A 16,272-nucleotide genomic window follows, 5' to 3' on the forward strand; every position below is an offset into this window, starting at 1 on the left:
TGTGTGTGTGTGTGTGTGTGTGTGTGTGTGTGTGTGTGTGTGTGTGTATTTAGAATTAAAGCACACCATTATTTTCTATCTTGACCGATGCAGCTAATATCGTCCGTATCAAATGCTAAAGTTTTTGAATTATAAGACCTGAAGAACAATAATAATACCGTCGCTGTTTTAACATAAAACATAGAAGTATATTTATTTAGAGAGTTTCTCGCGGCCGTTTCGACAAGAGGGCGTACGATTATGAAATGTTTCGTAGATGGTCCTAAAATAGCCAGTCTCGTTACATCAGAGACTGTATGGGCGAAGGAGGTCGTGAACTGTGTTGCAGCGACGCAAATGTCACGGTTCATTGTACGGGTGTATAAGAATGAATGGACGAAGCGGATGAATGGAGGAGGGTCAGCTGAGCGAAAGCACATCCCGTTATGGACTTGCGATTATTATGTAAAAATGTTGAACTGAAATGAATATACAGCCGTTGATTATCGACATAAACGCGGGTTATTTTCTTTTGCTTCGACGCATCTACGTCTTTTATCGACATTTATTGATGAGTTCCACGAAAATGATTAATTACAATCTTTACAAACGAATTCACGCACTAAATGCGATACAACTAATAAATATCTAAAATATCTAACGAATATTTATAAAAATTATAGATTTTTTAATATGAAAATCTATAAATTTAACGATCATTTATCTGTGTGTGTGTGCGTGTGTGTGTGTGTATGTGTGTTTATTTTCTATTTGTCATTTAAACATACGTGCGGTTTTATTTAAAAGGATGTAAATAAAAGAAACAGTATTTTATATATCTAAATTTTGACCTCCTGAATATATTAAAAAGTTCGTAGCATTTAGGAAACACTTAAAAAATTAAGCACAAACATGGTACTATATTTATCCAAGAATATTTTCATGTTCTTGTTCAATTTTTGAGGATTTCCTAAATGCTACTGTTTAATAATTTTATCATATTCAAAAAGTAAAAAAAAAACACAATTTTTTAAAAATATCTTTTTAAAAAAAACCGATCTTTTTGTAATATTCTCTTTTTACATGCACGCACCGAGCACTTTAATAATATTGTAATAAAATTGTAATAAAAATATTGTAATAAAATTGTGTATTATATAAAGAGTTTGAAGAGATAATAACTATTGAATCGAATTCGAATTTCTTTCAAATCGACTGCTACCAAGAATCCTCAATTGAGATTTTATTTCCATTATAAAGAGTATATAAAAAAAAACTTAGTATTATAATAATTATTTTTATTAAAATAGTTAATAATGCATATAAATAGTGTTATATATAATAAAAAAATTATAAAAATTATTAGGATTATTAAAAGTATAAAGTTAAAGTGAAAAAAAATTGTATTTTTAATGAAATAGATATTAAAAGGTTTTTAATAATTTTACAATCATGTGTACAACTTTAACGAGTAAAATTATTTCGACTAAATATCAACTTCATACGTATGTATATATTTATTTTATTAATAATTAAATAAGTCTTTTAGTATTAATTGCTATTTTATAGTTTTCTATGAAATAATCTCAATCTAAATTGATATATATCACGCAATATCGGTTCAGAGAATAGGATACATCTTCAGAAGTGATCCACATTAAGATTTGCTTTACGAACATGACCTGGATCTTAGATCGTATTACAGACCATACGAATGTAATTCGGATGATAAATCCTTGACATTGCGGCGGATCTGATGGTACATCCTCCAAATTGATGCGGGCGGTATCAACCACGCTAACGTTCACATATACATCTCCTCATCGTCGAAGTTTGCATAGATGCGATTAATATATTCGAACATCGTATATTTCATCTTGTATATTTATTATAGTATTTTTTTACTATATCGTTTTATTACTATATCATTTTTATTACTATATCGTTTACTATAACGTTTAAAATAAAGAAAGATTAGAAATTATCTCTTGCGTGGCTTTGAAATTCCTTAATTATTGTGGCAATTAATCCTACAGTAAACTCGGATATAATTGAGAGGATTTCGCAATCTATTTCTCTGTTTGCACACTCATGAAATTTGCCTCGCAAGAATTCTGCGCAATAATCTTTCGTAATTTTTTCCTCGTTATTTCCATCAGGCAAACACTAATTCTTTGAAACCATCGAACCACATTCCAGTAAGTTCCAGCACAGATTTGCAATCGTTCTCAAACGTAACCTTATTATACCATTGGCTTATTCTCAACGCGTTTATTTCATAGTACGGCTATCTCTGAAATTAGCATTTAGTACCACCAAGCAGTTACCCGATCCTTGCACAAAATAAACGTTCGTTGCGAATGTGGAGGAGGATTGTGGATTCGCATTGGAATAGGGATGGCTCTATACTTATTTCAAGGACTGGTTGCATCAAGTTTCGATGCTGACGGCGACGTTTTTCAAGAGGATTCACGGCGGTAGAGCCGGTTGACTGCCGGGCCGTGAGATGGCGACGCACTGACCGGCGCCGGGCGTCGTACCGGCGGCAGTCTCGGGGACGACGCCGTCGCCGCCACGTGGGGAGCGAATTTGAATCAGCCGCCACCGGTCCCGGCCTGTTGTTCCATCGTGTCGGCGCGATCGTTCGCACTGGTGCTCACTCGTGATCCTTCTCGCGCTTTGTCGCATGGAATTCCATGATCTGCCGCGCGACCACTCCGAGAGTCCAAGGTAAGAACGATTGGCAAACCGAAAAAGGAAAAGACGAAGGAAAGATATTTGACGATTAAAAAAAAAAAAAAAACAGAAAGAAAGAGGGAACCATTGACGCCAGTTTAAAACGATCCCAAAGAGTGGATCGCGTGAGAACTCCGCAAGGAGAAGAACACGCGAGAGATAAAAGCGGATATCTCGATGATTCAAAAAAAGAAGTCTCTTCGGATTATCCTCGGTGCATAACAAATCAGCGACAAGTGTCGCGATAATAATTGCCGAGCCCGAGAGAGCAGGTATCACTCGCGCAGGTCATTGTTCTCCGTCACCAAGTATCGACACGTCGAGAGAGAAGAAAGGAACTCGAAGTGATTGCCACGAGAGAACGAGTAAACGGAGAGGATTGGAGAAACAGTCAAGCAGTCATCCGTAACGGATATAGACGCGTACCAGCGCGGAATTCACAATCGACCGCCAGTGTCAACACGATATACCGGCGTCATCGTGCATCACCGCCACGTGACGCTCCGGCTCTGTCATCGGTTCTCGGAGTAACAATTTCCTCTTGAGCCACGTGACGACATCGGTCGATCTAGGACAGCCGGCGATTGCCTGGACGTAATCGTACGGGTGAGTCGTGATCACGGTGAAGCAACGTGGGAAAACAGAAGTACGTAACACGAACGTCCCATCTTCGATGAAATCAGCAATGTAATCCAGTTTTAAGTCGATACGTCGCTCCGAGCAGTGATTAGCGTCGCGACGTGCACTACGAGGCGTCGAAGCGGTGACGGGGACGTTGTCGTAGAGAGCGGCAACGGAGGCGGCAGAGGAGAAGAGCAGTCAGCAGCGGGAGAGGGAGAAAAATCAAGAAGGAAGTAGCAAGTGTCACGAAGAGACCCTTGTCAGTGAGTGGTGGACCGTGGTGCGGATCGTGGGGGCATCGTGCGCATGTGACAAGGATCTTGGCTCAGAGATAGAGAGAAAAGAGTGAAAGGGAAAGAGAGACGCAGGACAACGGGGGGTGGCAAGCACGCGCAGCGAGAGCTCGCGCTCGATACGGGCACGCGCGCGAATTCGACACGATCGCCACTTCCGATCGCGCCGGCCGGCTTGGTACGGAAGAGGGCTGTGACCTTGCGACCCGACCTTGGAAATTGGCGCCACCGTCGATCGCGTCATTTTATTCTAGAGCGCGACTCGCATTTTTCGCCGATAATTCGCGAAAACTTTAACTCGGCTGTCGCGAGTGTTTGGAAAGAAGAGGAATACATTTAATTGGCCTCTTTGCGATCGCTAATCGGGAAAGTTTTCAACCGATTTCTTCGATTTCCGGAGACCAGGAGAGACCGCTAACGACTGCTACTACAATCTGTACGCCGATGGAATGACTCAATATGCCGCTTAGGTGAGTGAAAACTATGAACGCAAACGGGCCGGTTTCACGCGAGATAGCTGAGTAGCCTAGCTGAGGGTGATAATTAAGCGGAAGGTGAATTAAAGGATAAACGAGAAACGAGAGCTACAGGTAGGCCGTGCTCGGCTGAGAAGTGGAAACGCTACTTTAGTGATCTCCGGTCTCAAGCCTTTGACGCTCGATGACTCGAGAAATCTTCTATTAGGGTTGAAAGAGTTGATCAGTGTCATGTAAAGTTTCAACGAATTCACGCGTAGTCGATGCGGGCGTCGATTACGCGTGAATTCGTTGAATCGGTCGTAAAATTAACGAAAATTTGTTCGATTGATTTGAATGTCTGAAAATAATTAGATTAAAGAGACGAGACTGTCACATCCAAAACAAGCTCACGGTTTTTATTAAAATTTTTATTAAAATAATAATTAACAAAATTATACAGCTCCGCATTTTTTATGTTAAAATGACGATAAATAACGTCAGCTTGCTAGGAATGCACATGCATGGTTGTATTATATTGTTAGTTATTAATTCAATAAAACGCAATTTGTAAACTACTTCCTACGTGTGCGACATCACATCTTATCGCATTTAATTCGATAGTTAATGATACATAGAAAAGATGGTTTTGCTGAGGTGTATCTAGCTAAAAATTTAGCTAGGCCACAAATCTAAATAATAAAAGAATTCTAATCTAAAAAAAAAAATGGTGTTAGATTAGTAAATAATTCCTGCTAATTACTTTGATGATCTAACAAAATTATCTTCAAATCTGCTAAAATTATCTGCAAATTATTTACTTTAAATTCTTACTTACTTTAGCAAAATCATTCTTTCCGTGCATGAACCTATAATATCATTGTAAGATACTCGTTCAAGTGATAGACTATCATGAACTCTGCGATTAAATTTTCATGGTTGAGAGTTCGCGCTCACATTTCGAAAGACGGCGTTCATCATACACTACAGTAGCTACAAAATGGACTTTACTGCACTTTTATTGCCTGTAATCCGCTTGCTGTACACCTGCGCTCGCAGTGTATTCGCGCGTAGAAGTGTCGCGCTTCAAATCTGCCCCGATCGCGAGCGTGCACGAGACACCGAGAGAGATGAGCAAATCCTCTTTCATCGTGCCGGCACACAGAGATTGTTGCGTAGAACCTGTTACACACTCAACGTATAATCCTTAATTCGACGATTTATTACTTCCACACAGAGAGAGCAGCGAGAACCGAATTTATTCCCTTGTTTCTCCGGTTAAAATCCTCCTCTTGCAAAAATTCACAATATAAATTGTAATTGTTATTGCACTATTTACAAATGTGTCATATAATTATGTACCCCATAAACATGTATTATATCAGCTTAACCACGCATTTACTATCTTTACATCTTAGTTCTCTCTGGAGTTTTAAACTTTCCTCAATTTTTCTCCCTCACTCCCTTTCTGTAAAAATTTATAAATTGTTACATTATTACAATTCTACTATTTACATACAAACATACACATAATTATGCATACGATAAACATGTATTATAAATCTAGCATAACAATATGTTCATGATCTTTATATTTGTTGATCTTAACTGGAGATTTTTAAACCCCCTCCCCTCCCCTCTCCCCTTCCCCCTCTCTTTCTTTCGGCGCTTTATAAGATGCAACCCTGAAACGCGTAATAAATAACGGTATCTATATCTATCTCTCTCTATTTCCTTTCTTGTAAAAATTTATAAATTGTTATTTTACTACTTACTTACTGTTTACAAATGTATCATACAATAATGCATACGATAAAACATATTATAAAAACATCCAGCTTAATCATATTCACTGTTTTTATATTTTAACTGATTAATTAATCAAATTTAAAACTTTCTTCTTATTCTTATTTTCTTCTGTTTATTTTTTTTTGCCTCTATCTCCCTTCTTGTAAAATTTATAATATAAATTGTTATTAATCGATTATTTATTTTATTGCACTTTATTATAATTATGTAAGTAGATATTACAAGCAGCTTAGCCGCGCATTCATTATTTTTATATCGGTCAATCTAGACTTACAGAGTTTTAAATACGAAACTAGATCGAGGATTATCTGGAAATTAAAAAGGAGACGACGTATACTGAAATCAAAAGGCAGGCATTCATGATTTATCGCGTGCGAGAAATAATCTTGGAAGGTAGTTTCGCTATATATATCGTGAAAACACGTAAATTCGCTTAAGATCATTCGAAAAACAAGATCTAAGAGCGTCTATGTGCCGTCGAGGAAGTCATTTACGTGCAATAAAGTAAATTAAGCATAGATATTTTCACGGGCTTTTAGTAAGCGTAAGAGATGTCTGTGCCGTTGTCTATATTCTGACATATATACTCCAAGTATAGCTATTATTTACGATCGCAACGAATGCAGCTGCACCCAGTGACAGACACTTTCGGGACGACAAACCGCTCGACGTCGTCATTGTCACCCGTAAAATTTCGTGCGAGCCTGGGCTTCTCGTTCGACGGCGGCGGCGGTAAATTTCTAAACATCCGGCAGCCACACGCATCGGGAAATATTTCACGAAATAATGGTACGTTTTGCCAAGAACACGAGTATAGTAGAAATTTGCCTTTTCGGCATACGTAACGTAATTTAAAGTTTTAATGGGATCATACATCTCATAGCTGTATGGCACTGCCGCGCGTGTGCTCTGAAAACGTACCGTTCCATAATTACGTAATTTCAACGTTGTAATAACGAACTTGCATAATTTTATAATTTTGCTACATACATAACAAAGTATTGTGGATTATTCTAGCACTAATCTCGAAGGTATTCGGTTACATGTCATATTGCGACGTCATCTTAGTGTAAATTTTATCAAAGCCCGATTTAACATAAAATCCGCGATTAACTCGATCATCTTTGGATCACACTCTTAATCCTAGAATGCTATGGTACGTAAATTTGATGTGCAAATAAGCGAGGTCATTGAGCGTTGAGCTATGCTTCAGTGGTCGTCTAATCTGCTATGTTAATAGTTAGAATAAACGGAGATAAGCTTTTAAAAATTCAGTCTATTATATATCAATTTGAATCTCCTGGTTAGTCTTAATAACAGAGAACGTGATAAGTGATTTCGAATTTTAAGCAGCTTTGTGTTATTTATAATATAATATATGATTGAATAGTCAGTAAATAATTATATATTTTTACTGTTATTTATACCAGAAGGTAGGTTCTGTTACAAAACTTTTATGATAATGAGATACTTCCGTGAATGTACAAAATACAGATTCTTTTTATCGCAAAAGAGTAATTTTTTTTACAAAAAATATATCTGTACTACGCTTAAACTGAAAATTCTGTTGTCTAAATTTTACCTTTTCTATCATATAACACAACTTGTTAACACAGCGTTGAGAATAAATATGTACAAAACAAGAAGTTTCCATTCAATAAAGTACAGACTCAGACATAATGAACAAAACAAGGAAAATGGAATTAAATATGAGGAGTTAAGAAAAAGTTAAATTAGGATGAAAAATCATATTATTTGCCTCTGAATTTATTCCTAATAATCTTAATTTGCTCTAAAAGCGTACTTAATTATTTCACGATCAATGAAAAAAAACATATTTTTGAAATAATACTCTTTTTTCTCATTTCGACATTCACCGATTCAGTTAAGAGTGGCCTATTTTCTCGGATGTATTTACATATGCATTATGTAATAACAATATTGTATTACTCAATAGCGTTTTAAGCATCGTTCTTGCGTCAAGCTAAAGGCCTAATAAAGCCGTAATTATACTACAGGTTATTGATTGACAGTTCTATTTTAGCCAATTACGATGCACCTAATACGGATTAACTGCAACGTAATTGGCTAAAATAGAACCGTTAACCGAGAACCGTAACCAGCCGTAATGTGATTACGGCTTAACAAAGTCTGGCACAAGATGACAAATTTTTTATTGGACCGTCGTTTTCAACTTCAATAAAAATGAGTAAGATAATTTGAGTCGGAATGAAATAGCACTTCTAAAAAAAAACAGCGTACACATCCTTCTTTTTCACTCTTGTTTTGACGTAATCGTTCGTGGTCAGAATTTGATATAAAGTCTCGTCAGACTAGACGATTTTACCGGTTTCAGCCTGCGCGGTTTGCGGACGACCGGCATAAATTCAACGGAATGCTCTTCTCTTGTACTTTCGTGCATGGTCTGTTTCTCGACGGAGAAAAAAAGGATCATCGCCATGTGTGATAATCCGCACGAAGTGCATTTACGAGTGACAGGATAGTATGGTATTGCATTCAGTGCACGTGTGGTTATACGAGTTTTAACACATAAAACCAACCGCCGCGTCGATGCACACATGGGACATGGGACGTGCGTCCCGTAACTCGTATACGACACATGGAATTTTGCGTTGCTCAATTCCGTTGTTGTTCGATGCCAAAAGAACGTGCGAGACTTTTCATCCGTATTGTTCTGCCGCATCCAGGAATCTCCGAAAAAAATTGCAAAATCGTATCAATGGTGTCAGACGATGAAAATAATATTTGTGGATTTTGCATAAAATTTTCCGAATATTTCCACTCGTTCAGATTGTTGGTTACATTTTAATGGTGCTTAATGATCATTGAAACGAACGTGTGTAAACGTACGTTTAACAACACGCGTGATTAATTCATTACCACCGTGTATTAATTGTAACATTAATATGCGGTATATATTATAAAAACAGCGACCTATATAATTTTGTATGAACAGTAATTGCATTGAAAATTTCCCTGAAGATCGAATAATATTCGATACATATTCCCTTGTCGAGTAAAATACTATATATGTTCAACTGTAAATTAAAAATTAATATCGTAAATTCTTAATTTAAGTGAAAGAATCAATCTGAAAAGAAATAAATTATGTACTAATAATAATTAAAAAAAATGCTATTATACAAAGTTATAAAAAGAAGGATGTTCGGGAGTGTATCTAATTTTATTATCTAAATATCGAAGCTAGTAAATGTTTCGATCGTAAAGTTTTAACAACATTTACATTTCATTTCCCCATCATGCCGAATATCGAAATTCTACACCGGAAGAAAAGATTGGCTGCTGCAACAAATTAGATAGTAAAATGTGGCATAACATTTTTAATTTGTTGCAGCAGTCAATTTTTGATTGCGTTAGAAATGTCAGTTTAGGATTTCGATATGCTAATATAATCAAAAATTGACTGCTACGACCAATTAAAAATGCTATGCTATATTCAGTCAATCTTTTTTTCAGTGTAATATCATATTTTTACTTAGCATACATATAATTTCAGAAATTCTTCCAGGAGAAATATATTAATAATGATAGATATTACATCGTTCATTACATGCGCGAAAGCGTTGTAGATATGCCGATGAAATTAAATACATTTGTGTGCAAGGAAAGTTTGCTCGATCGTTCTCCAGACGTCCATAAATCTTTCCTAGAATTCACATCTTAACGAGAATAGCTTCCGATGAAATACGGATCGCGGGACAAGGTCTGTCGTACAACGGAAATAGCGTCATCTCTCGTCATCCAAGATTGGAATTACCTTGAAAGCCGGCGATATCCGCTCGCGAGCACGAAAGTAGAAATTAATATTTGCTACGGCCATTGTATTCATCTTGCTGTTTCTCCCCGCGAGGGCTCACCGCTTCTGCTTCATGTGATAAGCAACAAATTACTTTTCCTTGACGACATAAACCCGTAGGTCGAGAAAGAAAGATGCAAGGCGAAATAAACGTCGAGTGCAAAATGCACGGTGAAATAAACGTGATGCCAGGTCAAAAGGCAACGGGGAAGGTATGTCTGCCTGCATTGGCAGAAATTGTCGCTTTCGTCGTAACGTCGATACATAGAGAACCACTTTACGGCAAATGTTACGCCATAAGGAAACCATCCATCTCTTCATGTGAATTCTCTTTAACAATTATTAGTTATATTATTACATTTATATATATGTACAATATTTAAAGTAAAATATTCTCTATCTTTAAAGTAAAAAAAATATTTTTTGAATATAATTATTTGCAGATTTAACGATTGTAAGAAAACATCTCTTTAATTTTAATAATCTTGCATGACACTTACAGTATTATTACAATATTTTAACTTTGAATATATTTTAAATACAAGATCTTAAGTAAAAAAAATATAATTTACATAATATTTTTACATTTGCAGTTATTATTTTAACGATGAGATATTCGTTGAAAGAAAATTATATTTTCGTAGATTTAAATTTGCAAAATACGATCGCGAAATATTTTCGATAGTATGAGATTTGTTCGAGGATCTTCTTGTAAATATAAGACATAGTAAAAAATACAGGACCATTTCGAAAAATCAATTTCTAATACATAAGAAAGAAAAATTCATGGCAGAATGGCTCAAAGAGATTCAAGTATCGTTTTCAGAGGATTGATCCTGCGTCATAAGGACGACAAAGCATCGCCGATTTCCATATCCAGAAACGAGTTTCACGGCAAAGATTTGTTACTAATGGAATTGCGCCCGTGCATGAGCCTCTCTACGTGGGAGTTTAGATTAAGCAATTCAGATGCGAGAGCGCCGACTCTTGATTCTGGCGCTCCGTGTGTACATACTGCTACCATAAATTGCGAAAAATTATGTCCCTCGTATAATTCGCTGTTCGCACGACACCAAGGAATTCCCCTTCTCATTAAGCTCTGCTATTTCACAGCAGACAAAAAAAACTTCTGTGCGAGTTAATTTCGCGATATGTTGTTTTTCAGGACATTCGCGAGAATAATCAAATAGAACAACAGATCTATATAACATCATCGTGAAAATGAATCGTGACTGATCTAAAAGTTACTTTTATTCTGGAAGTAGTTACTTCATTTTTTTACATAAACGATTACCTACAGTGATTTTACACTCCAATTAACATCACTATTATTACAACATATTATATTGGGTTGTCCGGAAAGTTCGTGCCGATTTTGAAGGAAAATTCATTTGAAGGAAAAGGAAAATGAAACGCAGAAGATTAAAATTTTTAATTTCATTTATTAAATTTAAATTTTCTTTTGCGGCACGAACTTTCCGGACAACCCAATATATTATTAATTGTTTCCTAATTTATTGGCATTTGAGAAAAATTATGGATATAAATTTTTTCATAATTTTATAGAAAAAAAAGTAAATGGAAACAAACATTAAATGGAAGGTTAAATTTATTATGACAGTAATTCTAAAAAATGAAGATTTTAAATGAGAAACAGAATCCTATTTGTGGTCAAAAAGAATCTTAATACTCAATAATATTCATATGCAAATTTGCAATATATTTTTTAGTTTAAAAAACGCACTGATGCGCACTGATTCGATTTGTCGAATTTAAAACGTAATCATAAATTATAGATATTATAGCTAGAAATAACATCACAAATTACATTAATCGTCAATTTAATAATGTTGATAAATATCTTAAGACGCCGCAAAAAATTTATTAAACATTTTAATTAATAAAATATTTTTTAATAGTAGGTTTTTCCGATGAAATTACATATTTAAAAGTTCGTAAAAATTATAGTTATTAAAAAAGAAAGAAAATATGTCTTTAAAGAGAAAGAAAACAATATACCAATTTACAACAATTCACATGTTTTCGTTGCTGATAAAAACATTCCAAATTATTTCCGAATTAATCAGTTTGAAGCCATTTTGATGCCATTTAGATGTCATAATGACTTCTTTTGCCTTTATTACAAGTGTCGATTGTGTTTCACTGTTTCGCGAAGAGTGGGTCTTTTTTAACAATTAATAATACATTTCTTCTTCGAAAAAGATATTTGTTCATCCAGAAACGAAAGATACTTAAAAAACATGATATTGCTTAATATGCCAACGAATTACTATTCTTAGCGCGAAGAATAAATTGTGGATTTATAGAAAATATTATTATTGCTTGCGATATAACTCTGGCTCCCGCGAGTTTAGTTTTTATTTAAATACGATGATTAATGATATCGAAGTAAGAATAATGACGTTGTCACCTGTTCTTTCGACAAAATAAATGTTGGATGCCGGCAGATTTTTGCCATTCATTCAAGGCAGATGCATATATTTATTACAATGCGAATAAAAGAAACATACTTGCAATAAATTATACGAAATAGACGTTGATAAATGTTCTTATAAAAATATATGAAAGTTAAAAAATAAATAAAATCATATTTTTATAATAAAAACATTTCATCTACATATTGTCTAATATATTTTATCTACATATGTATAATAATAGCGAATTCTGGAATATAAATTGTTTAATATCTTTACTTTTACTACTTCCATTTAAAATGTATGTATTTTATATAGCATAAGTTTAGGATACGGAAAAGAGATAAAATCATTATGCTCCTAGAGATAAATTTGTTCGTGTTTGCGTTCGAGAATAAATTATTCGCAATTACAGGACATTTTTACGCGAGATACGGTAATTTCATGTCGCACGTATATATATCGATATTTCAAGTGCGTGCCGTGACGGTTGTTATTTCTGACATTATTTGGAGTGTCGTGTTTCAGGCACACCAACGAGATTGAAAATGCGGTCAGAATTTGCAGCCGCAGCGCTTTGCAACGGACGTTACATTTTAAAGGGAATTTATCGTAGTTTAATTTCGCGTGTGAAAGCGCGGCGACGAAGGACGGCTCTGAAATGAGAATGAATCTTTAAAAGTATCTTCATTGGGCACGCGGAGAGAGAATTTATTCCGACTACTTTGTAAAATTGCCACCGTCACGAGTAAATTCCCTCATTTTACTGACGAATGTTTCTTCCGCCGCACTTTCGGTTGCGAGCATATAATCTATTTACCACAACTTTTAACTTCTACGGAGAATGCCGCGCAATACTATTAAGGTATTTCGCACAAAATTAAAAGTTTATGCAACAAATAGCGAATTCATGTCTTGTTTTCCTATGAAAAGTATAATTTGTGACTTTATTAGCTTATAAAGCTGCGTGACATTAAATATATATCAAGTGATTTTTGCAAGAACAATCTTTATACATAAGCCGGATATAACTTTCTTATTAATTTGTCAATTAATATTAGCGAATTAATTAAATTTTATTGCTCGGCAAGAAAACAATTTCAATGTGATTCAACCATTGTGATAACTAATCTGCATAATATTGTATTATTGCATCAAATTGATCAAATTCATACTTGAGCTGCTTATCTGATTAAAGAATCGAATTATTGAGAATGCGTTCTCTTCTATGAAGAAGAAAAGAAATATGAAGTCGATAGAAGAACAAGTAATTATTGAGGGATCATTAAACTTTGCCGTAAGATTCTTTTCTCTAGTAGTTCGGTTTACCTTTAGCAGTACTGATAACAAGATGATGAGACTGTGTACGTGTCTAATTGGAAAATATTGCTGTACGTGGAAAGTTTCGTTTAACGCGCGGCAGACATTAACAAGAAAGTTTCACGCCACGTTACTTTTTCCGGGAAACAAGCTGGAAAAACTTTTGCGGCACGTGAGACACATCAGAGAGTTTTCGCGGTTCTTTAAACATCGCACTGATATTTGAGAAAATATTTATGAAATATTCGAGAATATGGAAAACTGTGGAATAAAACTTTGATCGATTTTTTGACCATAACAAAGAAGGTGTCACATTCGCAAAAATGAAACACGCGAGATAGAGTCCTTGCAAATTTTATTTAATATGACCGAATGCGTTCCACCTTGCACAGCTCGTCGTTGTATCATGAGCCACGATTTCTACGTGATGTGGATAAGGATCGAATTTATGGTCATCCTTTGAGGGATAATACTGCCTTGAGTGACTTGTTTCATTGCCGAGACAATAGAGCAAGACGTATCGTCTCGGTGAAGCATAAATCTGGTTTATCGCGGTACTCGATCGTGGGCCACCGTGGTGCACGAAGTTTGACGTGAATTTCGATATGGAAGAGCTGGCTAGAGTTCCAAGGTATTCTCAAAATTCACAACTCGCATTTGTCAAATAAATCCTTATCATTTTCACTATGATTAGACGCTGTTTAAATTAATTAATTGTTTATATAATAGACTTTTCTAATAGATTATTTATTATATATTTTTGTAATACATACGCAATAAAAAACATTTTGCATTTATTATATTAAAAATTATATTTTCACTCAAATTCTTGTTGAAATTTTATATTAAATTATGTTATTTAAATATTTTATGTTAAATTGGATATTCAATATTTTTTAATGTCAAAATAACAATTTATGAATAAGTGAATAAATAAACAAGTTAAATAATGTTTTAAAATAAATTCTAAAATAAATAAATTAAATACCTGTAAATTCTACTGAAAAAATATGCTTCCACAATTTGTTTACAAATTATGTCAATGTCAGATATTTCATTTTAATTTTTTTTACATAATATTTGTGTTATTTTCTAACATCATTTTGTGTTATACTAACATAAATATTTGAGTGATGACCGTTCCAGGCGTAAAATAAATTTAACACAAATTTTCCAACTGTGTATAGATTAATATTAAATAAAAATTTTATAATGATATAAAAAATAAGTTGTGAGACATTATATCTCTCTTTCTTTCTTTAAAATTTTTACATCTAATTAATTAATATCTAATATCACGCAGAAAATATGATTTTGTTGAAGTATTTAAAAATTTAGATACAAATTTAAAAATAATTTTGTTAGAATCATTAAAATAATGTGTAAGATATTCAAATTGCTTATTAGAATATACACATTTTATTCATTTTATTCCTATATAATTTTTTAATGATCCAAAACTATTTTCAGGTTTTTCATATTTATTTAAATTTTTAAATACTTCAGTAAAATCGTTCTTTTCGTGTGTACGTTCTTTTTCATACACTTTCATATAGATCATTGTGTTATTGCAATTACGGATGGACAGAAGAATGGCGGAACGAAAGATTCTTTCCATTAGCTTCGCTTCACTTCCATTAGTTTTGTTCCTTTTTCATTCGAGCGTTGAATTCACATTTGAAAATTAGAGAATTCCGGAAGCAAAGAATTTGTATGTATTAGCGACATGTCACCGCGATAGGATTGCCTCACGTATTCTCTCTAGAGGACCTGAATATGGCGAGGATACAGAGAAAGCCCCGAGTTAGTACTTGGCAGCCTTCCACCACACATTGTGACATGTTTCTCTGCGGGTCTCCGAAATCCGAGGCAAGAATTCCGATTGACGTAACACATCTCATAACGCTGATCTTTTCTCACTATGTGACAATGCGTATATTATAAGAATTTTATAATGCTTGTAAAATAGTCCGAAAGTTAAAATAAATATATGTGCCGAAAACAATTTATGAGATAATGAATTTAACATTATAATAAAGTTGACAGAGTTAATCGGAATTAATATAAAATGATATAAAAATTGCAATTATTGATTTTTATTAATTTTTTTGTAATTTTTTTGGAATTGATCATTTGTGAAGTAGAAAATGATTACGGCAATAAATTAGAAGAGAAACAAATTGATTATAAAATTTAAAAAATTGTTTATATGATTGAAAAAGTTGAAATAAATTAAACGTTGCAATCTTCATTTTTACGATGACTATATCATAAAGAATCAAGTTTACATAGCTGGTTTAAGATAACAGAAAATAAATGTTATTTCCCTCGATAAGGGGAATGATCCAACATGGGTTTAAATTTCAATACCCCAGCGAATTTCGGAGAGATAACGCGAGAGAAATTTCATGGGACAATCGAGCGGGACGGGAGAATCGTCGAAATTAAACCAGTTTGTGTTTCATTTGTTGGAAACATTGTTATACACACATTAATCAGTGACTCATCTTTCTCCGATTATCATATTACTTGCCACCTACGTTCACCAGAGCAAATATCACCGGCGAAAGGTCGTCTGATAACAACGACCTTTTTCATGGAAGCTTATACGATAATGACAAGGCATTGTTCCATTAGAGACTTTCTAATAAAAGTCTGGATTAATAAAAGTCTGGATGTGTAATAGCCAGTCTTGATTGGTCCGCAATTTTTTAGCAATTTCTGACAGAAAGAGAGAGAGAGAGAGAGAGAGAGAGAGAGAGAGAGAGAGAGAGAGAGAGAGAGAG

General features: G+C 34.4%; 1 protein-coding gene across 1 annotated transcript in view; it reads left to right on the top strand.

The window, feature by feature from the left end:
- Positions 1–2,558: 2,558 nt before the first annotated feature.
- The window catches only part of LOC108684427 (collagen alpha-1(XVIII) chain), a 303,120-nt gene continuing 289,406 nt past the window's right edge, over positions 2,559–16,272 (top strand). The window contains exon 1 of the mRNA XM_018188739.1: positions 2,559–4,099. Within this exon, the coding sequence (XP_018044228.1) occupies positions 4,089–4,099 (11 nt within the window). The 5' untranslated portion in view covers positions 2,559–4,088. The remainder of the gene's footprint in view (positions 4,100–16,272) is intronic.

The sequence above is a fragment of the Atta colombica genome, unplaced genomic scaffold, assembly GCF_001594045.1.
Source record: "Atta colombica isolate Treedump-2 unplaced genomic scaffold, Acol1.0 scaffold134, whole genome shotgun sequence".
Classification (NCBI taxonomy): Eukaryota; Metazoa; Arthropoda; class Insecta; order Hymenoptera; family Formicidae; genus Atta; species Atta colombica.